Source organism: Arvicola amphibius, chromosome 3 (genome assembly GCF_903992535.2).
Source record: "Arvicola amphibius chromosome 3, mArvAmp1.2, whole genome shotgun sequence".
NCBI classification, from domain to species: domain Eukaryota; kingdom Metazoa; phylum Chordata; class Mammalia; order Rodentia; family Cricetidae; genus Arvicola; species Arvicola amphibius.
The window spans coordinates 79,540,064-79,567,532 of NC_052049.1; the positions used below are offsets into that span (position 1 = coordinate 79,540,064).

General features: G+C 38.5%; 1 protein-coding gene across 1 annotated transcript in view; it reads right to left on the reverse strand.

The window, feature by feature from the left end:
• Positions 1 to 27,469, reverse strand: part of Cntn5 (contactin 5) — a 481,109-nt gene that overhangs the window by 360,327 nt on the left and 93,313 nt on the right. Inside the window, exon 5 of the mRNA XM_038322119.1 lies at positions 24,175 to 24,270. Coding sequence (XP_038178047.1) covers positions 24,175 to 24,270 — 96 coding nt within the window. The remainder of the gene's footprint in view (positions 1 to 24,174; positions 24,271 to 27,469) is intronic.

Here is a 27,469-nt window from a genome sequence, read left to right on the forward strand (position 1 = left end):
AGGGGAAAAGGGCAAGTAACATATAAAGGCAGACCTATTAGAATAACATCTAAATTCTCAATGGGAACTCTGAAAGCCAGAATGGAATGGACAGATGTCCTGCAGACTATAAGGGACCACAGATGCCAGCTCAAACTACTATAGCCAGCAAAATTTTCAATTACCATAGATGGAGAAAACAATATATTCCATGATAAAGCCAAATTTAAACATTATCTACTTACAAATCCAGCCATATTGAATATAAAATACACTAGAAAGAAAACTCCAGCCCAAGGAGGTTAACTAAACACATAAAAACACAGGAAATAAATAATCTTACATCATCAAAACACAAAAGTAGGGAAGGATGCACACGGGCATGTGGACACACACACATTCACACACTAACTTACCCACACAGCACCACCAACAACAACAAATGAACAGGATTAATAATTGTTGGTCATTATGGAATTGAGAGATAAATACCTTAATAAAAATACACAGACTAATAGAATGGATGTAAAATCGGGAGTCATCCTTCTACATTCAGGAACCACACTTAATATCAAAGATAGAGTTTACCTCAGAATAAAGAATGGAAAAGACATTTCAAGCAAACGGTCCTAAGAAGCAAGCTGGTGCAGCTATTCTAATATCTAACAAAATAGATTTCAAACCAAAATTAATCAAAAGATACAGGGAAAGACACCTCTTACACATCAAAGGATAAATACACTAAGATTATCTTTCAATTCTTAACATCTTTGCCTGGAACGTAAGGGCAGCAACAATTGTAGAAGAGACATTATAAAACTTAAATTACACATTGACTCTCACACGTTGATATTGGGAGACTTCAGTATCCTACTCTCCCAGTGAACAAATCTAAACAGAGAAATATTGGTGCCTTATATGTTACTTGTTAGGAACCAAATGGACCTAACAGATATTTTCAGAACATTTTAATAAAAATAAAAAATTAATAAAAATTAATTAAATTAAATTAATAAAAATACCCAACACAAAAGAATATACCTTATTATTAATAGTTTGGAAACTTTCTCCCAAATTGATCACATACTGAGTCACAAAGCAAGTCTCAAAAGATACAAGAAAGTTGAAATAATCCCTGCATCCAATCAGATAATCAGGGATTAAAACATGATTTCGACATCAACAGAAACAACAAAACCCTACAAACGCATGGAAATGTAATAACTCTCTACTGAAGGACTGCTGGATCAAGGGAGAAATAAATAAGAAAAAACTTCATAGAATTCAATAAAAATGAATGCACAACATATCTAAACTCATGGGATAGAAGGAAAAGTGTTGCTAAGAAAAAGTTTACGGCACTAAGTGCCTCCGTAAAGAAATTGCAGAGACCTCATAGTAGCAACTTAGCAGCACACTTAGAAGCTTATGAAAGGCCAGGTGGTGGTGACACACACCTTTAATCATAGCCCTTGGGAGAGGAGGCAGGAAGATTTCTGTGTGTTTGAGGCAAGCCTGGCCTGCAAAGTGAGTTCCAGACAGCCAGAGCTACATGGAGAAATCTCATTAAAAAAATAGAACAAAAATAAAAAAGCTCACCCAAGAGGAATAGGCAGAAAGAAATAATCAAACTGAGAGCTGAAATCAATAAAGTGCAAACAAAGAAAACACTACAAAGAATCAAAGAAATAAAGAACTAAAAGACAAAGGGAGAATATCCAAATTGAAAAATTCAGAAAAGAAAAGGGGGCCATAAAAACAGACACCAAGGAAATTGAAAGACTCATTAGGCTTTAAAGACCTGTAGTCCAGAAAATTGGAAAATCTAAAAGAAAAAAGTAATTTTCATGATAGATATACCTTACCAAAATTAAATAAACTTAAATAGACCTGTAACTCCTAATGAAACAGATGCATTAAAAGTCACCCAAAAAAGACCAGAGACAGACTGTTTTAGCACAGAATTCTAACAGACTTTCAAAGAAAAGTTAATGCCAATACTCCTCAAATTATTCCATAAAGTAGAAACAGAAGAAATATTGTCAAAATCATTTTATGAAGTGAGACAACAGTTACCACACAAAGAAAAATAATTCCCCTTATGAACATAGATGCAAAAATATTAAGCAAAATACTCACAAACTGAGTCAAAAACTTCAAAACCATCATCCACTACAATCAAGTAGACAGTTCCCCAGAGATTCAGATATGGTTCAACATGCAAAAATCTGTCAATGTAATCTACTATATAAGCAAACTGAAAGAAAAAAACACCCCACATAATCATCTCATGAGATGTCAACAAAATCCAATACCTCTTCATGATAAAAGTCTTGAAAAGATCAAGGACATAAGGCACAGACCTAAACACAATAAATTTACAGCAAGCCTATAGCTAACATCAAATTAAATGGAGAGAAACTCAAAGCAGTTTCACTAAAATCAGGAACGAGAAGGCTGTCCACTCTTCATATTTATTCAATATAATACTTGAAGTTCTAGCAGGAGCAAAAAGACAAACAAAGGAGATCAAGGGGATACAAACTAGAAAGGTAGAAGTCAAAGTATCATAATTTACAGATGATATGATAGTATACATAAGTGACCTTCCCCCAAATTTTATCAACGGACTTTTACAGTTGATAAAAACCTTCAGTGCTGAGTCTGGATACAAGATTAACTCAAAAAAATTCAGTTGTCTTCCTTTTTACAAATGACAAACAGACTGAGAACAAAACAGGGAAACAACACCATTCATGAAAACCATAAACAATAATACAAAATGTCTTGGGGTAACCAAAACTAGGCAAGTGAAAGACTTGTATGACTTAAACTTGAAATCTTTAAAGAAAAAAAATTTATTTCAGAAGATGGAGAGATCTCCAAAGCTCACAGACTGGTAGAATTAACACATCAAAAATGTTCATCCTATCAAAAGCAACACAATGCTTGTTCAACACAATTACCATTGAAATTCCAACACAATTCTTTAGAGACCTTAAAAGAACAATACTTAATTTTTCATTAAAAAAGAAAAAACAGAATAACTAAAGCAATACTGAACAATATAAGAACTTCTGGAAGTAACAGCATCCTTGATTTCATCTCTACTCTGGAGCTATAGTAATAAAAACTGCATGGTATCAGCATAAAAACAGACACATTGATCAATAGAATCAAATCAAAGACCTAGACATAAACCCACACTCCTATAGACACTTTATTTTTTATAAAGAAGCTAGACAGACACAATGGAAAAAAGAAACATTTTCAACAAACGGGTCTGACATAACTGGATGACAGCATGCAGAAAATGTAAATAGATCCATATTTATCACCCAGCATAAAAGTACAAGTGGATCAAAAACCTCAACATAAACCCAGTGTACTCTGAACCTAGTTGAAAAGAGAGTAGGGAACAGCCTTGAATGGATTGCCACAGGAGATGTCTTCCTGAACAGAACACTTGTAATGCAGGCAGTAAGATCAATAATTAATAAATGGGACCTCAAGAAGCTGAAAAACTTCAGTAAGGCAAAAGACACCATCACTATAGACAAAACAAGAGCCTACAGAATGAGAAAAGATTTTCATTAACTCTATATCCCATTCAGGGCTATTACCTAAATATATAAAGAACTCAAGAAATTAGATATCAATGAACCAAATAATGTAATTTTAAAAAATGGGGTATAGACCTAAACAGAAAATTCTCATTATAGAAGTCTGAAATGGCCAAGAAACACTTAAAGAAATGTTTCACATCCTTAACACCAGGAAAATATATATCAAAACTACTTTGAGAGTCCATCATTTACCATCAGAATGTCTAACATCAAAAATTCAAATGTGAAGCAAAGACAAGACGCCTCTATTGCTAGTGGAAGTGCAAACTTTTATAGTCACTAAAATCAACACAGAGGTTTCTCAGAAAATTGGGAATTGATCCACATCAAGATTCAGCAGCAACACTCTTGGCTATCTTCCCAAAATAGGCCCCATACTACCACAAGGGTTTTTCTCAACTATATTCTTTGCAGCCTTATTCCTAACAGCCAGAAACTGGAAACAATATAGATGCCCCTTAAGTGAAGTATGGTTAAAGAAAATGTGGTATATTTACACAAAGGAATGTTACTCAGCTGTTAGAAAAAAATAACATCATGAAAATTTCAGACAAATGGATGGAGTTAGAAGAATAAAATGATCCTGAGCAAGGCAACCCAGACCCAGAAAGACAAACATGATATGTACTCACTAATAAGCAGATATTAGCTGTTAAGTAAAGGATAATCACATTACAATCCAGAGATCGGCAGAAGTTAAATAAAGTGTAGAGGTTTAGTGGAGCACATGACTCTCTCTGGGAGGGAGAAATAGAAGAGATGTATGAGTGAACTTGGGGAAGGTAGGGATGAGAACAGGAGGGATTAGGTGGGGAGGGAAGGAGGGAGTGAAAGAGTATGAGAGAAAACAGAATAGATGGGCATTTCAAGGATGTTATGGAAACCTAGTGCTGTAGAAACTTCCTGGAACCTATGAGATTTACTGAAGCTAAGAGGGGCTTGATTCTGCCTCAACTTGCTATGCCAGACTTTGTTTACTCCCCAAGGGAGGCCTTACCCTCTTCTGCGGAGTGGATGTGGAAGTGGGATAGGAAGGACATAGGGGCCACAAGAGCAAGTGAAGGGGGAATTGGGTGGGTATATAAAATGAAAAAAAATAATTTAAAAATTAGTTTTCCTCTTTTTTTCCTATTCTTCCTATGTATGATCACAAGTGACTCTTATGGAGACACTTTGTGCATAGAATTTAAAAGCTATTTTAGGGTCTGGATAGAAGCTCATAAGTTAAGGGCACTTGTTTCTCTTGCACATGAGTGTGGGCACACACATATACAGCACAAAGACATAAATAAATAGCAAAATAAATCTAAAATTCTACTGTAGTCTATTTTTTCATATTATTTAGACAGGGTATCACTGTGTAACTCTAACTATCATGTAACCTGCTTTGTAGATCAGGCTTGCCTTACACTCTTAGAGAAACACCTACTTCTGCCTTCTGAGTGCTAACATAAAAGGCCAGCTCCACCATGCCCAGCTTGTTCCTTTTGCAATATATTTCTGGACTCTTTGAGCATTTCATTCATGTATAAAATGAATGCACAAAAATCATATTTGCTTATAGCTTTTAGCCTTCCAGTGCCTCTCATGGAGGACTTCCAAACTTCATCACCCTCTCTTTAAAAAAAAGAGAATATTCTGGCTATCTCTTATTCTGGCTATCTCTTCCCACTCAGTATTGATGGAGATTTTTGAAGCCACCAGGCTCTCTCTCTCTCTCTCTCTCTCTCTCTCTCTCTCTCTCTCTCTCTCTCTGTCTGTCTCATTTTAGCTTCTCTATCACATTGTTTCACAGGATTAGAATGCTTTTGTCCCCCTGATCTCTTTAGTCAAGTGCCTAGACGCCAGCTAACTACAAAAACCATTTTAGGAAAGTAGGCTTTCAAAGTGACTTTAGTTCGTAATACACAGTTTTTCTGAAATTCTGTATAAATATCATTAACTTGCTTCCTGCTTTGTTTACAACTGTGCCAGAAAGATCGTCAACACCCCTCTCCAATTTTATTGTAGAAATAATTAAGTTTAGGTATGTAATAAATTCCTCCATCCTCCTTTCTTGCCACCCACGCTTGCATTGATAGCTTGTTTCTCACCATACTCCACTCTGAGTGGATGCAACACCTTTTCAACCAGATGCTACGTTCATCACCAGCAGCTCTTTCATAGATACGTGGTGCAAATGTGACAAACATTCGAGAAACAAATTTGTTTAAGCTAATTTAATTTTTGAAATATACTAGAGGATTTCATGTTATACTGAAGACTCTTGAGATGCTATCAGATGTCCTAACTGGTTATAATCATCACTTTCATTAATGAAGCTGGCTTCTGTATCACTGTACTCTCTAGCAAGCAACTTTTAAATCCTATCTTAAGATGACTGCAATATCCTCTTGTATCACTTTTAGGGGAATCAGACAACGTTTTACCATCAAGAGTCAACTTTTGCTAATAAATAAGCGTCATATACATCCTTTAGAATTCCTATGAGCTTGTCCCTAGTCAGGCCTGCAACTTTATTCTCATCTCTCTGTCCTTCCTGCTCATTGTTGAAAGCCTGTATTCCCTTCAGTTGTAGCCCATGACTCTCCTTCCACATATGCAATACTGCACTGTGTAACTCCTTTTAGAGTCTTGCTATAAGGGTCCTCCCTCTCTTTGAGTTAATTCTGATATTGCTCCCCACCCCCATATGTGTAAAACCTTATATACTTCAGATATATGATGTATCTCCATGTTCCCTAAAGTTGTAAAAATGGCTAATATATAACTAAGAATTATTGATGGATAAAAGGATGCAAAGATACTGCAATGTTGACTCTTCTATGTTATGAAATAATTCTTTTGAAAATTATGATACTAGGTGAAGATTTAAGGTGATAAATAAAACAAGGTCCTGATGAGGAGCAAAAGGAGGGAGATCATGAGCAAGGAAGCCAGGACCGTGAGGAGTGCTTTTACCCATTGAGACGGTGGGACAGATCTAACGGGAGACCACCAAGTCCAGTCGGAATGGGACTGATGGAACAGGGGACCAAACTGGACTCTCTGAATGTGGCTGATGGTGGAGGAGGACTGAGAAACCAAGGACAATGGCAATGAACATGAACTCTACAGCATGGACGGGCTCACTGTGAGCCTTGTCAGTTTGGTTGCTCATCTTCCTCGACTTAGGGGGAGCTGGGAGGACCTTGGACTTAACATAGTGAAGGGAACCCTGATGGCTCTTTGTCTTTGGAGAGGGGTGGAGTTGGGGTATGGGTGGAAGGGAGGGGAGGGAAGGGGGAGGAGATGGAAATCTTGAATAAAAAAATGAGAAAAAAAATTTTCAAAGCTGATCTTGAAGGCTCTCCAGAACACTGGGAAGATCTCCTATATATGCAGACCTGCCGTAGGAAGGACTTGGGTCCTGTCTGAGGTCAGTGTTCTTGCCAGTTGGCTGAGCTGTGTGGGTCTAATTAGAGTGACAGAAAGCAATTAGTATTTGTGGCACATGAGTATTTCATTATTAGTTGCTTCATAAATGTTGAGAGTGGAAGAGTAAATAACATACTTTTCAGTGAAAATGTGAACACCTTTCATCCAATCACAAGGTCTGTCCCTTTTCTCTTAAAATTTCAGCTCATAGATTTGCCATGATTGTTCATTTAAAATATGAAACATCCCAATGCCATACCCATTTTGTTAAGCTTCCATTAGCTGTGAGAGCATCACTTCAGGACAGGTGCCCTTTGGGTTAGTTATGAACTAAGATTTTTAATGCAGTTTGAATACTCATTTTTTGTTATGATGAGACATCATTGAAAGTATGTCCTAACTTATCTTGGTTAATGAAAGCATAAACATACTTTTTCCAGCAGGCCTTTTCTACTACTGCGAAGTGGCAGCACAGCTCTGAGATCATTGACTCTGTAATGAACATCTCATATGGTGGGAGGGGCACAATTTTAAAACACCACTTGGGATCTGAGCTTCAATGAGAACAAGTAGTTCCTTAAAAAAAAAACCACTTTTAATCAATGACCACACCTGTGGAAGAGATGAAACTCAAGCATAGAGGGAGGGGCGATCAAAGAGATGCTTCTCATGCAGGGACCCATGAATGGCTCTGCCTACATAAACTTTTTCTGTGTAGATCATGGAATGGTACCCTTATGAGAACACCAGGGTGCAGGTCCGCATAGAGCTTTTCACATTTTAATAATATCAAAATCCCATAGCATGCTTTGCCTATGTCCCACTCCAATTTTACTTCTGCAAAATAACATTTCACTCCTATCTTCTGTGTCTGTATCTCTGAGACTGAGTGTCCTCTAATATTATTAAGTGTAAAGATTCTTAAAGAAACCTACTGCATCCATTCAGAGTTAGCATCTGGTATCATCCTATTGTAACAAGCTCTTTGTCATCTACATCTATTCTTATAGGTTTCATCTCAGATGACGTGGGGGCCACATACCTCACATATAAGACATTTTTCCACCCATTTTAGGATTTTCATTAACATCTCTATTGTCTGGGCTTCTGTTTTTCCTGGTTTCTCTCCTCCCACCAGGTCCCACAGCTGTTTAGCCCCAAAGAAATCACACAGAGGTCTATATTAATGATAAAATGATTGGCCCATTAGCTCAGGCTTCTTATTAACTCATAACTTTTATTAGCCCATTATTCTAGTATATGTTAGCCACATGGCTCGGTAAATTTTTCAGTGGGGCAATCACGTCTTCCTTCTTCTGTGGTTGGGACAGGATTGGGGAGGAATGGGATTCCTTCTTCCTCCTTCCCAGAATTCTCCTGTTCTCATTGACTTGCTTTTACTTCCTGTCTGTTTGTCCCACCTATACTTCCTACTACCTGGCTACTGGCCAATCAGCATTTATTTAAAACATAATTGACAGAATATAGATAATTGTCCTGTACCACATCTCTACCTGATAAATGTGAATAATGTTTTGTTTTTGTTTTTGTTTTTTTTTCTTATTCCCTCATCTCAGTTACGGCACCTGAAACAATATTTTTTTTTTTACTGTTTTCTCTCCACTCTCCTACCTTCCTCCCCTCTCCCCTTCTATCCTCATACTCTGGTTTCTCTTCAGGTTGTAAAAATCTTTTACTTTTTACCCGAAACAATTTTTAAATATTGCTGATGACTCTGGAGTCAGGGATCATCTTTGTTAATAAGTTACTGATCTAGAGTGATTTAAGACTCATTATTTTAGTTATCGACTATTGCTATTTTGTGCATACTATATATATGAGGTGTGTGTATATATGCATGTGTGGATGGATGGATGGATGGATGGATGGATGGACGAAGAGATGATGGATGCATTTAAGACAGTCTTGGTAGATAGTCAAGGTTGTTTTAAGCTTTAATATACAGCAATCTTTCTGCTCTTTCAAGTATAAGAATTGTAAGCATGCATCAGTATTCTCAGATTATGCTTATATTTATTTCTTTATGTATGATTTTGTGTGTGTGCTTGTGTTCATGCACATGTTTGTGTAGAGGAAGAGAGAGCAAAAATAGCTGTCATTTTTAGGTTTCATTTTATTATCCTATTTTTTTAGGCAGAATCTCACTATATCGCACTGGGTGGCCCAAAACTTACAGCCATTCTCCTGCTTCTGCCTTCACAGTGTATGGACTATAGGCATGTCTGACATGCTTGACCTCATTTTATTCATAGGGAAAGACAGACATTCAGTGGAGTGTACTGAATTGAATCTGAATTACAATTCAATCAGAGTTATAACATAGAACTGTAAGGAACATTACTCATTCTGTGAATTAACAAATAAAATATATCATTACTTGAATAATCTTTCAAGGTCTTATCATTTCTATTATCAAAATAACTGTAAGCATATAAAATATTTGAATATACAGATACAGACAAAGGAATTGCTTAGAGACTATCAGGTTGTCAATTTTTCTTCTTAATATAAATATTCACAATATCTAAAATATTTATTTGTTCCAGATCTTCAGTTATTTGATTCTGCATAAATAATTTACCTTGCATACATATATATTTATGAATAACATGGCAACCTCTGCAAGTCATGTAATTTATTACTTTTTTTTTATATGGTTTATTTTTTTTTATATTTAAAAAATTTCCATCTCCTTCCCTCCTCCTCCCCCTTCCCGCCCCTCCTTCTCCCCCTTCCCTCCCCTTCCCTCCACCCATACCTCCCCTCCCTCCCTCTCAAGGCCAAGGAGCCATCAGGGTTCCCCACTCTATGCTAAGATCAGGGTCCTCCCAACTCCCCCCTGTTATTACTTTTTATTCAATCATTTTGAGGTTGAATTCTTTTTTTCTACTTTTAAAATAATGATGTTTGTTATTAAAATTTATTTGGTTATATTAAAATGAAACCCATACAAATTCATTCAAGGTATTAGGAATACTGCAAATATATAGATGATATAATAAAGTAGGGGGACATAGTTTTTATGTGTGTTTCTAGTTCTTGGGATCTTAACTAAGAATACACATAAATATTTGCTCTAAGAAACTTTTTTTGATTTCTTCATCACCAAATTACAGGGTTGGAATGCCTAGGAGAACCTAGGAGAATGCATTTATATATTTAGAATATGGAGATTGCCCTAAAAAGTGCACCCATGGTAAACTATTCCTATAAAGATTAAACTTGTAAAGCTGCAGAACTTCAGAGTTTTTATAAAGACTAAGAGATAAGGTTAGTGTTTAAAGAGGGTCAAACCACATAGGCACTAATTTAGATATAAGGCTGACAATGACATTATTTTAAAGTTTTCTATTTTTAATTTTCTTTACAGTTTCTCTCTTCATGTTTTCTCTGCAGCCTTGGTCAGTTTGCTGACTCTCCCTGACTCACTGTCATTTGTTATGATCACAGAGACATCTTTCCTGTTATTCGTTAAATAAATATGGCTTGAATGAACTTTGAAGCACCATCCTTAGCATCTAGTGAGAAATCACTAGGTGGAATTAGATTATTAGTTAAGAAGACTCTCAAGCTACAATAAACCTATGTGGAGACAAAGTTTTCACAGTTGCCTTAGTTCAGTCAGCACTGCGCTAATAACACATGTTTCACTGTGCAGCTTGCTTTAAAATAGCTAAGCACTCCTGTCTTTCATTCTGATCATGAGCCAGTGTTCCATGAGACCCAAAGGTCCAATTTCTCCAGTTGTACAGGCCTACATGATTTATGTGTTCTAGAACTTGTAAATACATTATCATATGGTACATATTTAGGTAAATACTCACTGTCATTTGTAATAAAATGTCAGGTCATCTCCACTTCAACAAATTGAAACTAAGGTTGATAAAATTAATTTTTGATACTTTTTCATTACATCATAGGAATCATGTAGATAACCAGAATCCTAAGAGGAATGTACAACACTCAGATACTCTCATGACATAGGAAGAGACTTGCCTAATGTGATGATAGACCCGGAAGATATAAATATTAGCACAGGTCATGGGAGATGAAAATACCTTGTTGACTTAATTTTTGGATCCCATTCTTCAGGAAATATTCAATATCCAATTTGAAATCTATAAAGTCCATATGTATTATGTTAATAATATTCCAGAACAGCAAGAAGGACCCTTGTCTTTCAGAATAAGTTTTTGAGAGTTTTAATTTCCTTGCAATGAGTGGGAGGATGTAAAAATTTGTTGGTGTATGCTTTTAGTACAGGCTGAAGCATCAGTCAATGTTGACTGCTCAGACTGAGCGATGCTATTCCTTAACACCCACGCTGATGCTCTGTGATATCCTGGGCACCGGATGTCCACTGGAGGAGCAAGTTCTTTCTCACCTCCCTGACTTGCTTGTCAGTCTGAGGCTGTGGCTATACAAACACTCTGAGAAGAAGTCTATGTCCTTGGGGACCAACAACATTCTCTAGTACATTAGAGGACTAGAACATAGTTTTCCCTTATGGCTTCCCCTTCTGTCTTTCTCGTATGGCCAATATGAATGCACTGAAATGGTACCCAGAGTGATCCTTTCTGACATATCCTGTATTACCTGTAATACAGGTCTGTCATTGCGGGCCATTATGCCTGCAACTGTGGCGTGCTAATTGGGTGAGGTCAGCCAGTTTTCTCTCTCCAGAATTTCTTTCTCCTCAGGGAAGAAATGATTCTGGTGACTGATCCTCAGTCGTAGGGCACTCAATTTAGGTGCTCATTAGCTTGGTGCCTCTTTGCAGTGTAGAGCGAAAGCACATTCCCACTGTCTCAGACCACCACTGTGGAGGGAGCCTGAGACTGCAGCCAGCCCTCCACAGGACGTCCTTTCCCTGTCACTGGTGGGTTCTGGAATATCTTAATTAGAACCACACTGTGTACTATATTTTAAATCCCCACAAAATCCTGTTTACCAAAGTATTTTAAAAAACAAAAATGATGTATTAAATCAACAATTAATTTAGGATAACGATAGAACTAACTTAGAAAAATCCTATCCATCTCTCCTCTCGGCATTTTTATATCCAAAACAGGATAATATAAAGACAGATTTTTATGCATTGTACTGACTTGATAGATCAATACACATGTTCGGTTCTGAGCTCATGTGACAATAATTCTAAACTACTACTTCTTTAATTTTATTTGTGTGTGGGGGGGGGTTGGGAGGGCATGGCCTTGTTATAATCACTGGCTGGCCTAGTGGTCACCATAGTAGACAAAGGTAATTTTAAACTTATCTGCTCCTTAAATTCCCACCATGCTTAGTTTATATGTTTCAACTTGATACTTGGTAGAAAAATTGCATGTGTCTTTAACAATCATTATTTGGCTTTTCTGATGCATAGTAAGTGCAAGATCACATTGAAAACAATGGATATTTTTTTTCACAGCTTGACATAAACTATAATCCTATGAGAGCAGAGATCCTCAACTGAGAAAATGCCTCCATGAGACAGAGCTGTAGGCAAGTGTGGAGAGCATTTTCTTAACTAATGACTGATAGGAGAGGGCCTAGCCTTTCTATAAACCTCCACCATTTCTCTGTAAGAAGTGAGGCTGAGCAGCCATGAGGACCAAGCCATGTAGCAGCACTCCTCCATGCCTCATGCATCAACTCCTTCCTCCAGGTTCTTGCCTTTTTGGAGTCCCTGTCACAACATCCTGTGATGATGAACAGAGATGTGGAAGTATAAGCCCAAAGAGTCCTTTCCTCCCCCAGGTGCTTTGGTCATGGTGTTTCATCACAGCAAGAGTCACCCTGACTAAGAGAGCTACTTCTCAAATGAGACTGGTCTCTACATGTGTGTCATGGCATGCTGTTGTCAAACCTATATATACATAACATACATGCACACACACACATATGCACATGCACACAACACAGTTTTTCAAATAAAATAAGGAGAAAAGAAGAAAAATAACTGTTGACCTCAGCACCACCTCTCTGCCGGGTTTTAAGTAGAAACTGAATCAATTTTAATTATAAAAGGAATAAAATATATCTAATGAAGACATATTTATAAAGGGAAAATGCCACTGTCATCCTGAAATGAAGCAGACAGTAGACTCTGGAATTAAAATTATGCATCGGTTTTCAAAGACATAAAAAGGAATGAGAGTTCCCTATAGTGTGACAGATATACCCTTGACTCACAGGTTTGCGCTTCAGTGTTCACAGAAATGTCATAGGATCTCACATGCCCATTCTCTGTGAATGGATTAACAGACGTAGCTCAGTAAGATCATGGGATGATCCTCAGTGGGAATAAGGGACCATCATGGGTAAAGGTCACAGGCACTGACTCAGTGTCCTCTATAATCCTGTTACTGAGTGAATAAGTCAACTGTGGGCCTTGAACAATATGATTTACATATTATAAAAGTTGCTAGAGGAGTCATCAAGATGGCTCGGTTGATAAATTGTGGGCATTAAATAATATGATTTATCCTTTTAAAAATTGCTGCAGGAGCCATCAAGACGGCTCAGCTGATAAAAGATATTCCTGTTGAACTAAAAATTCAGAGTTTGATTCCGGGGGCCACCTGGTACAAAGAGAGCTGACTGCTACACATTGTCCTCTGGCTTCCACGCTCATTCCACGGTACATGGACCAAAGGACATACAATTTACACAAAATCTACCAAACAATCAGTAAACACATGAATAAGTAAGATGAAAATATAGAAAAGTTTTTGGAGAAAACAAAACGTATAAAAAATAATCAGGGGAATGTCATTAGAAAAGTGGGTTAAATGCTTTCTGTGGCAAGAGACCTGAAAATATAGTGATGGTGGCTAGGGATTGCAGGTATGCACTCTTTTTCTCAAATTTTGCTGAAGATTGTTTATTCTTATCATGAAAACCATGCTCCTTTAAAGTTAATCCAAAATGATCAACATTTCACATGTAAAAAAGAAAAATAATGTCCTGAGTATGAATTTTTCAATTAAAGGGTATTAATTAAAAATCTAACTAGGTATGGTCATCTTTCTTTCTGTTTACCTATAGAAAGATTTATTTTAGATGTGATCAGATAACTCTATTACACCATGCATTTTCTTGAAAATGCAAGAGTAAAGATTTGTGAGACCACACAAATGCAGAATAAGCTGTTTCTCTGGCATTGTCAATTAGCTCTTGAAGATTAATCAAAGTATTTACAAAGCATTCACTAGATCCTCCTGACAGAGTTAGCAAGCATAGAAGTTCAAAGTACATAGAAAGCCTGGGAAAGTATATCAGAAACATGAGCCATCTGACTTGACTCAGACATGTTGAAGACATGTTGAAGAAGGCAATAGGTTTTACCCAAGAGGAGAGATTTTGTAGGTCCTAAAGTTTGTGGCTAACAGAACAGGATCATTGCCCTGGAAAGACTCTTGTTACTTAGTTGGCTCAAAAAAGATTAGGCCAAGAGGAATAGCCGTCATCAGTACAGTGTTTACCTCACAGCAGCATATATAAAAAAGAAAAAAACACATAAAGTTTAGTCAAATCATTCTAGTGCCCATCCACATGTAAAATCCTGAAAAGGAAGAATTACAGTAAGAACAAATTATATGTTCCAAATTCACTCTATAGATAAGCATCTAATCTTCTTGACCACAGAGCCCAAAAGTTTAACACTGGCACAATTTTTCAAGCTTGGACATTAATGTCTGGTCAAGTTCCAATGGATATTGATAAATCAGATAAGATGACATCGCTTTGGCTTTGCTGACATGACTGCTGCAGACTCTCCGCTGGGGACACCCACATTTCCTTCTCTAACACTCTCACTTACATGCTTGAACAAGGTTCTAGGTTCTTCTCATGGAATGCACCAAGATTCTCTGAAATTCATCATGTTTAAAAGTAAAGCATGACCATTTATTCACTGACCTTTCCTTCTGTCCACCGTGTCTAGCAATGTTCACCTTAGCACCAGAAAGAAAGTCCCAGGAAAGCATGAATCTGGTATAGCATTAGCTGAAATATTTGTGTGTGTGTGTGTGTGTGTGTGTGTGTATGCGCGCGCGCACGTGCACGAGAGAGGGGGGGGGGGTACTTCAAACTCTCTGCTTTCAAGTTGATGCTTGAAACAAACAGGAATCTTATTGAATGCTAGCCATGGTGCCTCTTCTGATTTATTTTGTAAAAATATGAATATCATTCCTCCACAGTGTGATGTTTATATTTGTAAGTTCTTTCCTTATACTGAGAGTTCTCCCAACTCTATTAACCAGCGCTCCTGCCTGTTACCCCAAGCTGTTCAAGAAATAGCATATGCATACATAATATATTATATAACACATGTACACAACTACATGTACATTCACACACATATATATACATAGATGCACACACATATATACACACACGTATCTACATTTATACATACACATTCATATACATACATGACACACATATTTATATGTATGCATACATAAATGTACATACAACATTGCTTCTATTTTTAATTAAATGAAAACAATAGCTACAAGGATTCTCTGCTTTCCTTCTTTACAGCTCTCTAGATGAGAAATGAGACATATATATTGTGCTAATTAAGACAATTGTGTTAGTAGTCAGGCAGCACCAAGAAAGCCTGTCTGTAATGAGAACAATGTAGGCATCACACAGAGAGAAGCATAGCTAGGGCAAAGAGTCCCATTTGTGTCTGTTTAGTTCCTAGAATTGCTTCATCTGTGGCAATGTAGATTTCATGCAAATCTCATGCTGTAGCTATTTTCAGGTGAGCTCTAGTCATTTACAGCCAAACATGATAAACAATGTATGTTTATTCCCTGCCCTATGTCAACATATATACTACAGCACCTTAGAAGAGTCATGGAGAATTAGGAAGAAAATATGGATTGTCAAAACCGCCTCGTAATAATCACTGCCCAGGGAAATGACTCTTAACAAGATCTGGGATTTTCAGATCTTTGATTAGCTTGTTATTTGGGGAGAGGGTTGGGGGAGGGAGAGACAAGAGTCATCTCTGTAGCCCATACTCTTCTTGACTCTTAAATGATAAAACAACATATTTCTTAAATGACTCAGGTAAATATGTTTCATCAGTGGTTTATATCTTCTTAAAATTGCACTTTATATAAAATACCAATGGGCTACATAGGAAACCACTGGATACAGTTGGAAGGACACAGGAGTCACATGGGTGTGAGTCTGTCAACTCCTCAGCTGTGGGACAGAGGGCACAGATCTCTGAACTCCAATATCTCCACTGATAACACAAAGTTATTGACAGCAAAAGTATAAAGCAGGGATAAAAATAAAATAAAATGCCTAAGAAAGATATAAAATTCTGCCTCCCTGTTCTTCTCTTCATCCTGGAACATGGCTGATTCTAGGTGGAACTGAAAATATTCTTTTGAAACCAAAATCACACAACTCTTGTCTTCCCTATAACAAGAATTTTAGAGGGAGAAAGATCATAATTATTATGCCATAAGGACAACTTAATTGATCACTTTAAAAATTATTTATGCTTGGAATATAGTTTTAAGAATATTTTTGCAACTTATCAATGTCTTCAGGTTTCATTGCTTACAACGTGAGATACGACACTCACTTATCACAGCGTGACTTATGTAAGCTTGCAAAAACTGTGCATTTAATAGCATTAAAAGGTATATTTCTAAAATAGTTTCAACTACTAGAGAAAAATTACTAAAAAATAAAAATCTAGGCAAATGGCAACAAGCCGTGTCAGCATGAAGGTCTGGCATGGTTCCTACATGGATTGGTTGAAAATAATATAATTACAGGATGTATGTGGAAATTTCAGAATTACTGAAATATTTTTGCTAAAATCAGTTTTTTACAATATTGATAAAAACATTAAAGATGCAACTTTAACAATGACATACTGCATTACTGTTTTGTAGAATAAAAGATCTTAAAATACTCCTTGAATTTGTTTTGTGTCATAGTGCTAGCTGTGACATCACATTGACCGAGTAGTTAGAGCTTTTAGAAGGTGACTACATCATGAATGTCAAACACCAACTAACAGTTTACTTGGATGCCTGCAGAGTTTTTCCCCCACATCATATAGAATACTTTATGTGAGGGGACAATTTGGGTTTCCAATTAGTCTATGATACAGAGGTCTCCTAAAGACCAGGATGATTTTCCCTGCCTGTTAGGGTCCCTTTTTCTCTGTTTATGGTTCGTTCCTCATCTCTAAGGCTCATACTCACATTTCCAAATGTTGTGCACCTTCCTGTTGCCTGACTGTCAACAAGTAATTAGTGTTAGGGATAATGATTTAAGGCATTATCTTTCTCAGAAGCATTTGCATTTTAAAGAGGATTCTGGAAGACAGATCTCCAAGAAAAAATTGAATTTAATGCTTACTTCCCTCTAAGCACTGGGCTAATTGCCTTACATAAACTGCCTCTTAATACCGCCGTCCACCAGGTAGCTTTTATTATTCCCTTTACAGATCCGATAGAGCTAATTTAGCAAATAAAGCCAGTAATAAGTGTCGAAGCCAGGACGAGAGTCCCTGGTTGGAAGCCTACTCACTCAGGTGCAGAAACAGAGGCTGCATAGTGGCCTATCAGTCTGCACAGCTGCCTCTGGGATCCTATGGCTTTGCTCACTATTACACCAGACTGCTTGACCTGTTAAACCTCACTTCTAATCTGAGTGAATGACAAAATACTCTGAATCCAAAGACAACAAACTTTGTTGTTTTGTTCTTTAACAGTAAAGATTAAACTTAAGCTTTATAGCTCTAACACAAGAGTTAAAGGCTCTCGTAGATTCACATTGACCTTTTAAAACAGGAGTCTCAGTCCCCGGAGGATCTGCCTGGTGAAGAGAGTACCGGCCAGTGGAGGGAGGACTCACCAGTGGAGGGAGTATTAGCTATTGAAGGGAGTATTGGCTAGTGGAGGGAGGACTCACCAGTGGAGGGAGTACTGGCTAGTGGAGGGAGTACTCACTAGTGGAGGGAATACTGGCTAGTGGAGGAAGTACTAGCTGTTGCAGGGAGTACTGGCTAGTTGATGGAGGACTCACTAGTGGAGGGAGGACAGGCTAATGGAGGAATATAGATGGCTGCTATAAAGTAGTCCCACACTAGCTCAGAATTGAGTATAATAAAGTGATCTTTATTTGAGGGTAGACTCACAGATCACAGTTCTCTGCATGAGAAGGGAACAGTAACAAAATCCAGCAGCCAAGCAAGCCTTTTGTCTACATTTATAGTACAAGAGACCATCCCCAAGTGAGCTGGTATCTTAAAGGCTATTGGTTGAAGGAGTTTCCACAGCACCTCCCCCTAATACAAAGCTATATACAATAAGAATAAATATCAAGTATAAAAATTATAATTACAGGCCGGGCGGTGGTGGCGCACACCTTTAATCCCAGCACTCGGGAGGCAGAGGCAGGTGGATCTCTGTGAGTTCGAGGCCAGCCTGGTCTACAAGAGCTAGTTCCAGGCCAGGCTCTAAAAAAGCTGCAGAGAAACCCTGTCTCAAAAAAAAATTAGAATTACAACCAGCATAAACAATATCAAGCAAGTTACATATGCTGAATGTTTCAATAATTATCCTATCATAAGGAGTGTAAGTCTTATAGAAATGCCTTGGCTAAGCCATGAGAGGAAACTATGACTAGTCTTCAACCCCATCGAAGACCTACAATTGGCTGACTATATCCACATAAAACCTGAGAGAGCTTAAAAAAATTCTAGACCCCAAATACAGAGCTTAGCATAGCTTCTTGGTAGTTGCATTTTTCCCCCCTGAATGGGCTCTGTTTGCTGGCAGCTACAGATCCTTTAAGAGAAGTCTTGCTGACTCAGCACTGTCAGAGGCTTCTTTAAGGAGGACTTACTGGTTCATACTAGTTACAGAAATAGCTCTGGCTCTTTTAAGAGGCTGAGCACTTAAATGGGGTCTGTGAGCAGTGTGTTACAAATTGCTTAAGGGTGACAAAGACCCGCTGCGACCCTGGAGCTGGGGCAATATGCACGGTTCTCAGAGGTTATGAACACACCTCTTCCATCCATGTTGGACTGGGAGGAGCCAACAGACATTGCCAGAGTTGCCCCCTTAGCTTTTTGTTTTTTTTTCAAATGTGAGGTCCTTGTCAAAAATTATTACAGGTACGCAATAAAGACAGATTCAGATAAAAAAGACCTCTAAATGGGTCAAGGTGTTGGGAGCGAAAAGAAAAAGAACATAGATAGTTATAAAAGGAAGAAAATGGTTTCTCTCTCTCTTTCTCTCTCTCTCTCTCTCTCTCTCTCTCTCTCTCTCTCTCTCTCTCTCTCTCTCTCTCTCTCTCTCTCTGTCTCTCTCTTTCTCTGTCTGCCTGAAAGGGCTTTTAGACACTGTGACATGGCTCCTACTTAGCATCTGGTCTGCTGGGCTGAGATTTGCAACTTTAATTCCCTTCTTATTTCTTTCCCTAGAAGTTGGCAGCACCTCTGCAAAGATGCTAAGCTTAGGCTGCACCTTTACACGCTTCACTTAGCTCCTCACCTTTTGTGTTGCAGACTCACTGAGTACTGGTCGTTTTGAAGGTGCATCAACCTGTGGAGCTCCTCCAATGTGCAGGCTTGGTAAATACAAACCAGTCATCAAAGTACTAGAGGAGCTACCCCACCTGAACAGTTAATTTTATAATCAGTTGAAGAGAAACTGCAATCTTAGATACTACTAGCAATATGCTTATACTATGCCACATAAATTTTTCGATTCTGCCTACATTCAAGAACTACTGAACCAGCTGGTATCTTAGAAACATTCTAATCAATACTATTTTGTCCTTACAGTGTTTAAAAATAATAAAAAATTTTGTAGCCTACTTCTTTTGCAGATTATACCCTAAAAATTCTGCCTGAGGAATCTTGCTCAATCCCTCAGCTACCTCCTTATCTGTGTGCTAATCATGCTCTAGAATCCAAGATTGTTGCTATCATATGGCAGTGTGGAGTACCTACTTGTAGTAAAGACTGACTGTCTTTACAGTCTAAATAACCTTTTCATTAGCCAGCATCTTCAGTTTGGACTAATAAAGACACTGGCCAGAGACTTAGGTTTTCTTTTACTTTCAAAATTACTTTGACTAATGAATGAGCAGAAAATTGCTGAGAGTAAACATGTTTGAAGCAGCTGAGGAGCTTTGAGTGGGTGATGGCTGCTGAGGATGCTCCCTTTTCTTTCTTCAGAGGTGTGGCCAATCTATGCTGTATGGTCCCATGCTGATGCGTGTATGGGCAGCACTAATAAGATTCAGAGGGAAGAGGAGGAGGAGAAGAAGGAAGGAAGAAGAAGAGGAAGAGGAGGAGAGGGGAGACGAAGACATGAAGTTAGGAAGAGGATATGGTAGATGATTGAGGAGGAGTTGGAAATTGGGTGTGAAGGATGTATTTTTATCTAACTCTATTACATTAATGTATTAAATGAAAAATAAATATAAAGAAAATATATTCAAAATATTACATACAAATAGTGTTTTATGCATATATTCTCAACAAATGAAATATTAATATTTAAATAAGTGAACTGTGGTCCTTCATGTAATGTTTCTTCAGCTTGGCTCATCATCGGTACCATGAGGATGCTAACTTCTAAACCACAGCCATTTCTGAGGACAGTGTGATTACTGTACTGTAGAGTGGCATATTTGAATATACATTCATGATAGACTTAAGCTTTTTATTCTTGGTCCTGAGATATAATGATGAGCCCCGAGGATGCTCAGCAAACTCTCCATCAACTGAGCTATTTCCTGAGGCTGTGCAGCTTCCTGTTTTTTTCTCTTGGAAATTTTAGGTCTCAGTGTAAGCTTTTGAGTATTTCTGCACATAATTAAACTATGATATACTTGAGAAGCAATAGCAATCAGTGCTTTCTTTTGCAGGGATAAGGTGGTGGCAAGTACCTCCAATCCAAGCTCTTCCTCAGCTTCAGCAAGAATATCCTGTCAGTTGAAGGCTAGCCAATTTGTAGCTAACCAGGGAAATGGTACACACACACACACACACACACACACACACACACACACACACCCCACAACCCCCTCCTCCACATACACAGACACACATATCCCGCACGTACCCACATGTGTCAGTTTGGGATATAAAACAAAATCTTCTTTCTAAAAACCGGAAACAACAGTTAATCAAAATAACTAATTTTAAAGGTACTATTTAGGAGAGATTCTTTTCTATGTTTTTATACAGATTTTAGCTTCTCTATATAATAACTTGAATTCCAAAATGTTTAAACAAACAGAAGTTTAGTTTTGTTAAATAAAAATCAGTTTGGGAAAATGAGTTTAACAGTCGATAATTGCTTCCTTCTAGAGGAGTGACCAGCTGAGCATGTAAGCAAGATGTTTCCTCACACATCTTGCATGATCATCTCTTGGGCATAAAAGGAGAATTTAGTAAATAGTTCATCATAGTTTTTTTTTGAGATTCAAAGAAAAATGTGCTTTTCATATACTTTCGAAGGGATGAGAAAGAGAACTTTGAGATATTCTGACCCTGGATTCTCTCTGATGGCTGATCTGTTTCCTCACTTCTTAGAGCCCCCAGGGAATCATGGTCACTGCTCTACTCTGAGACACCAGTGCTGGAATGAGGGAGGAAATGAGTCCAGCACTGAGCACTGTGCTGCGTACTGGAGATATAAATTGAAACATGGTGAGTTTCATAGCAAGAAAGAAATCCTAACCTCCTATGAGAGGGACAAATCATGACATATTTAATTCTGATACTTTATCTCACAAAACAAAATTCTCCTAATTGTAACAGAAAAAAATAGGATTTGAAACAAAGAAGAAGAATAAGAGAAGAAACCTGAATGAAAGCTAGCGAAGTGCATGCCCTGTGAGCGCCTGTACCACCCTTTGGGTGGGACTGGACTTCCAGTTTGAGATGTTGATCACACATCAGGTTATGGTTATTTCCGAATTTCACAGCTCTGAGTTCATGTCTACAAAGCCAAGGCAGCTGATGAAGTCGGAGCTGGTGAGTGGTGCCGCAGAGCACCACCCTGGGTGCCCATTTTCCCTGACCTGACTCTGCGGCAATTATTTAAAGTTTACTTTCCTGAGGCATTTCCCAAGTGCTCTGCCCAGAGAAAGGAGCATGGCCCCAGAACAGAATTTCTATTTCTCAACAAGAGTGACCTTTAACATTTCAGGTTTCAGTACCTGCTTTGGTGAGAATATAAAATGTTATAATGTGGTTTTATACCAAAGCTACAGATTTGAGTTCACTTTTCTGTTTCTCAGTTGTCTTAATTTACAAAACAAAGAATCAAAAAGGGAAGTGAGCAGAAAGGCTTGCTTAATACACGACTGATCCTCTTTACGTTATTCTTTTTTTTTCTCATTTTTTTATTCAAGATTTCCATCTCCTCCCCCTTCCCTCCCCTCCCTTCCACCCATACCCCAACTCCACCCCTCTCCAAAGACAAAGAGCCATCAGGGTTCCCTTCACTATGTTAAGTCCAAGGTCCTCCCAGCTCCCCCTAAGTCCAGGAAGGTGAGCAACCAAACTGACAAGGCTCACAGTGAGCCCGTCCATGCTGTAGAGTTCAAGCTCATCGCCGTTGTTGTCCTTGGTTTCTCAGTCCTTCTCCACCGTCAGCCACATTCAGAGAGTCCGGTTTGGTCCCCTGTTCCATCAGTCCCATTCCTACTATGCTCTTATGCCCAGGTCCCTGATAGTCATTTCTGCCCACAGCCTTAACTCATGGCTTTCATCCATGTACACATGCATAGATCCATTTATTAATATTTTCAGCCCCAATTCTGTGCCAATCTGTGTCTCAGACATGTGGGTACAACAGGGAGCAAAACCTAAAAAATTTCTGTTTTGGTGGGATTTACATTATAACCGAGGATAATGGAAAATGGCATTGCCAAGTAAATAGAATTATACACTGAGTTAGATGATGAGCATTGTGGGGGAAACAAAGCAAAGGTAAAAAGGAAAACAGTGGAGTGAGAACTCAAATGTTGCAAGTTAGGGGTGGCTGTGCTAAAAAGGTGAGGCTGTGAAGGCCGTGAAGGATGGATGCGGTCCTATGCCTGCCTTAGAGAGAGACAGAGCTGGGCGACAGCTAGAGTAGCAGTGGCCCGGGTACGTCAGGCTCACTGGTAAAATCAGGAAGAAGGTGGAGGAACCTTATGCAGCCAGATGGTGGCTTAAACCCATCCTTTGTCCCTTAGTCAATTCTAAAGTTTTCTCACATTGAAGATACAGAGCCACAGCAAGGAAGTCACCTACAAGTCAGTGATAAGGCCCTGCCCATGCCCACCGTCTCATTAGGGTTCCACCAGCCAGCGCTATAAAAGCATCCCTGCTGTTTCAGCCATCCATCGGTAGCCTTTTGGTCTGGCAGCTTGAACAGACTCACATCCAGTCTTGTTTAGAGTCAAAGCCAGACTCCTTACAGCGGGCTCCGAGAATTCACCATCTGGCTGCACATTAATTGATGTCAGACTCTCTTAAGTTGTTTTCCAGCGAGGGCATACTGAGATACAAAGAGATCGCATTTCTAACTGCTGGACTTGAACAAAATGAGTAGGTTAGCAGCGAGTCGGCAAAGCAGTGTGTAATGATTTGTACCCCAGACTACTCTTCTCTTTCCTGCAACTTCAAAAGGTAATTACTTCTTTGCCTCACTTTGATAAGCAAGAAATAAGGTAACTATAGCTTTGTTCAAAACTTAGCAGCCTGGTTCTGCAGTGGCAAACACCATAAGCCATCATCCACGGGGCTCCACTGTGAAACAAGGGACTCTGTAGTCACTCAGTTCTGACATGTCAGTCGCCTTTGCACTTCTATGGCTCTTGCACTCTAGACCATATATTGCTCACCAATGGTGGCAAAATCACAATGACAGCAGTTGGCATAATGGGAAGAAGGCAATAGTATCACAGAAGAACAGTGCTCTGAAAGGTGTATGATCAACAACTACTCATGCATGCTGATACACGTCATGACCGCCATGCACATGCCAGCCGCCGAGGCCCCCTGTCGCACAGTCTACGAGAACGAAGAAACAGCACACGAGACTGGTGGTAACATGGAAGACTGGTACTATACCTGGAGAATGAGGTGGCGGGGAGCACATCAGAACAACCCCCTGGCCTTCTCTCACAGAGACTGCACTCCTTGTCCGGCCACTAAAATTTCCCAGATCTGTCAACACAACACAGCATTTAGATGTCATGTACAAAAGAAACAAAAATTTAAAAGTACCATGGATGTTTTCACTTCTTTTTCTATTATTATCATGACAATGACTCTTGTTTATTTTTTAATATGGGAAGGGTCTAATAAATAAATCTATAATCACCCAGTGTTAAATACAGAAGTTTAAATAAGTCTAGTATTCACAACAACACCACATTCTTTTTGTCTATTTACTATGCATTCTACGTTGTCAGTGCAGAAGGAAACTAACCAATACATCATTTGCACATAATGATCATTTCTCAATCCTATTGGCTACATACGGACTCTTCAGTGAGGAAAGCCTGTCCTTCACAGCGAGGTCCGCACAGTTGTTGGGGTGGTGCATGTCCAGCCTGCTATCTCATTAGCTGCTATGCTACGGGGCTGTGTAAAGCTAAGCTTGACTTTGCAAAATGAGAGCAACGGTGTGCTCTAGCGGGATTTAATGAGGTTACGCAATGTTCTTTTCTGTGAGAGTGGATGTGAACCTCATGTTCTTTCATTTTATGGAGGGACAAAAGAGGACCTCTGAATTAATTATACCCATCTATTTTGGTTAGTCCAGGCATACTAAAGCTACTGAAACTTGTGTGTATATGAGACAGTAGTGCTGGGTCTTTTGCCCTTCGCTAAATTACATTACATTTGCACAGATGGAAAACAGCTCTAAAAGAAAGTGTTTCTGAAGTGGACCATTTGTATGTAATTGCTGTTTACTGATCTATTCATCACATCACCCACAGACATCATCTCCCTGTCTATAAATTAGTCTGACCAGCGTCATGATTTTGAGAATAGTTTCTTGCAAATAGTGGTTTATTTTCTTGCATAAATATTGTTTCAGGACTAAGGTCTATAGCATCAGTTCTCCATGATAAGACATGCTTTTGAAAAAATATTCTGCCATTCTTTCTATTGTACATAGATTAATTTTTAAAGGTTTTTCTCTATAAATACTATGTTTTATGGAAATACAAATTAAAGTCCCAAGTTAACTGTGTACTCTCCTAACAACTGATTAATTCAATCAAGATAACCTACTGAATGGATGTGAAGGAGGCAGCAACTAGTTCTGTACATGTCTCCACCCTCTTTTATAGTCCTGAGTATTAATCCAGAGCTTTGTTTGTGCTAAGGCAGTATATAACAATGAGGCAGCCTTGTCATTCCATATCTTTTAAATTTTAAGGCAGGTTCTTATTCATTTGCTCAGGCTGTCCTTGAACTCACCACATAGCCCAGGTCTATCATGTCTTCCGTATCCCCACCTCAGCCTCCCCAGTCGCTGGGAATACATGAAGGCTTGGATATTTTAATGAAAAATTATTTCCTTAATTTTTAAATTCATAACCAGATATTTTTCAAACAAAGTGATGGAGGACTCAGACTTAGTGAAGATATAATGGTGGGTAGAGAGTAGAATGAGAGGAAAATTGAGACATTTACACTGAATACTTTGCTACATGGTGAATAAAGAGGCTTTTTACACAGCAGCAAGAAAGGTGAGAAAGAACAATCTAGATAAGTTATTTTATAAGGTAGGGTGTCATTATTGAAAAACAAGAAAAAACGAATATTTACATAAGAAAGGAAACTCTTCCATTTTGCCATAACCATGTCTCCTTCAAGACTGCTTCTGTAGATATCTGCCAGGAAGAATGTGTGTCTCTTGGTGAGCATCGTTAACACAGGTTGATAGACTTGTTGCACTTGTATGTGTTCGTGTGAGGCACACATGCGTATGGCTCATATCTTGAAATCCATGCACATTGGCTCTTTGCAAGAAAGCCTGTATCTTTTTCTATCTGGAAAGTGCTCTCAATATGAAGGTAAAAGTATGACAAAAGTTTAAAGTTGCCTTTCTGTGTTTGCCGCCTGGAAGGACAAGTCAAAGTCACTTAACGAGGCAGCAGGTGTCCCAGGGCTCTAGCATCTCCTCAGGGACTGTTCTTTCTTGCCAAACTCACAAATTTATAAAAGACATGACCTGCTTGGATATCAATGTATTTAGTCTGACTATTAAATGATTATTTCAAAACATACATGCTTCACACAGTTATGCCAAGTCTTTCATGTGTATTATGTAGCATTTTCAGTTGACTTAGTGAGTTAAAAAGAATATTCTAATGTTGGGTCCCTTGAGATTTTTCAGTTATAACCACCCTTTCATGTTCAGAGATGTTCTAATTTTCATTTTGCCTTGGTTTAGGGGAGGCTAAGTATAAAAGCATAGACCTTCTGCAGGCTAGGTAAGCACTCCATTACTGATCGGTATTCCCAAGCCCAGACACAGTTAAGTTTTGGCTTGTAGTTCTGGACTGTGGTCAAGCAGCCACATCTGGTGCTCCTATCTTTTGCCTTGGTCAGTATGCTTCCAAAGGCTGGTGCTGTTGAGTAGGAGGGTGTGGGGGCAATTTCAAACCAAACTCCTTATGATGTAGGCTTTGTAGCCAACTCCTACATGAATCCAAAGTCTCTCCCACTGAGAGAGAAAGTAGACAGCCATGTTTCAGTCATGAATTCAGTTGAAAGTTAAGTGCAGAGAAATAACAAAAAGTTGTGTTTCATTTTTGTTTTTGTTTTGTTATTTTGTTTTGCTTTTTCCCACATGAGACTCTGCTTGATTTAATGAAGTATGACTTACATGGCAAACCTTCTGGCTGGTACAAACTGGGTTAAAGTTCACCTAGCCTAGCTTGAAGCTGACAGCGCAGTTTGGAGGTTCTCAGGAAATTTGGAAATCTTTCAGTAGCCAATCATTCAGCATGGATGTTTATACTTTAAATAATCTTACATTTTTGTATTGAAGAGAGAAGTGAGCAGTGACCGTTTTCATGAGTGTAGGCTTCATTGTTCTGCAATTGACATGAAGCTTGAGTACACAGATTCTACTGGCATGGTTCTGAAGTCACAGTTTGAATTTTAAACTGTAAAGAATACTTACTGAAACTACTATAAGTCACATGACTCTCAGGCAAGTAAGAAACTGGACCTGTGATCCAGAACCCACAAGTTAAAAAGTTGGCCTCTGATCTGAGCTTCCTCACTAAGAATCACAAAACTCAACAAAGAGCTGGAATTACAACTGCAGATGATAGGATCATGAAACCTTTACATGCAAAGATAGGCCTACAATAAGTGATATGACTGACAGCCCCAGATG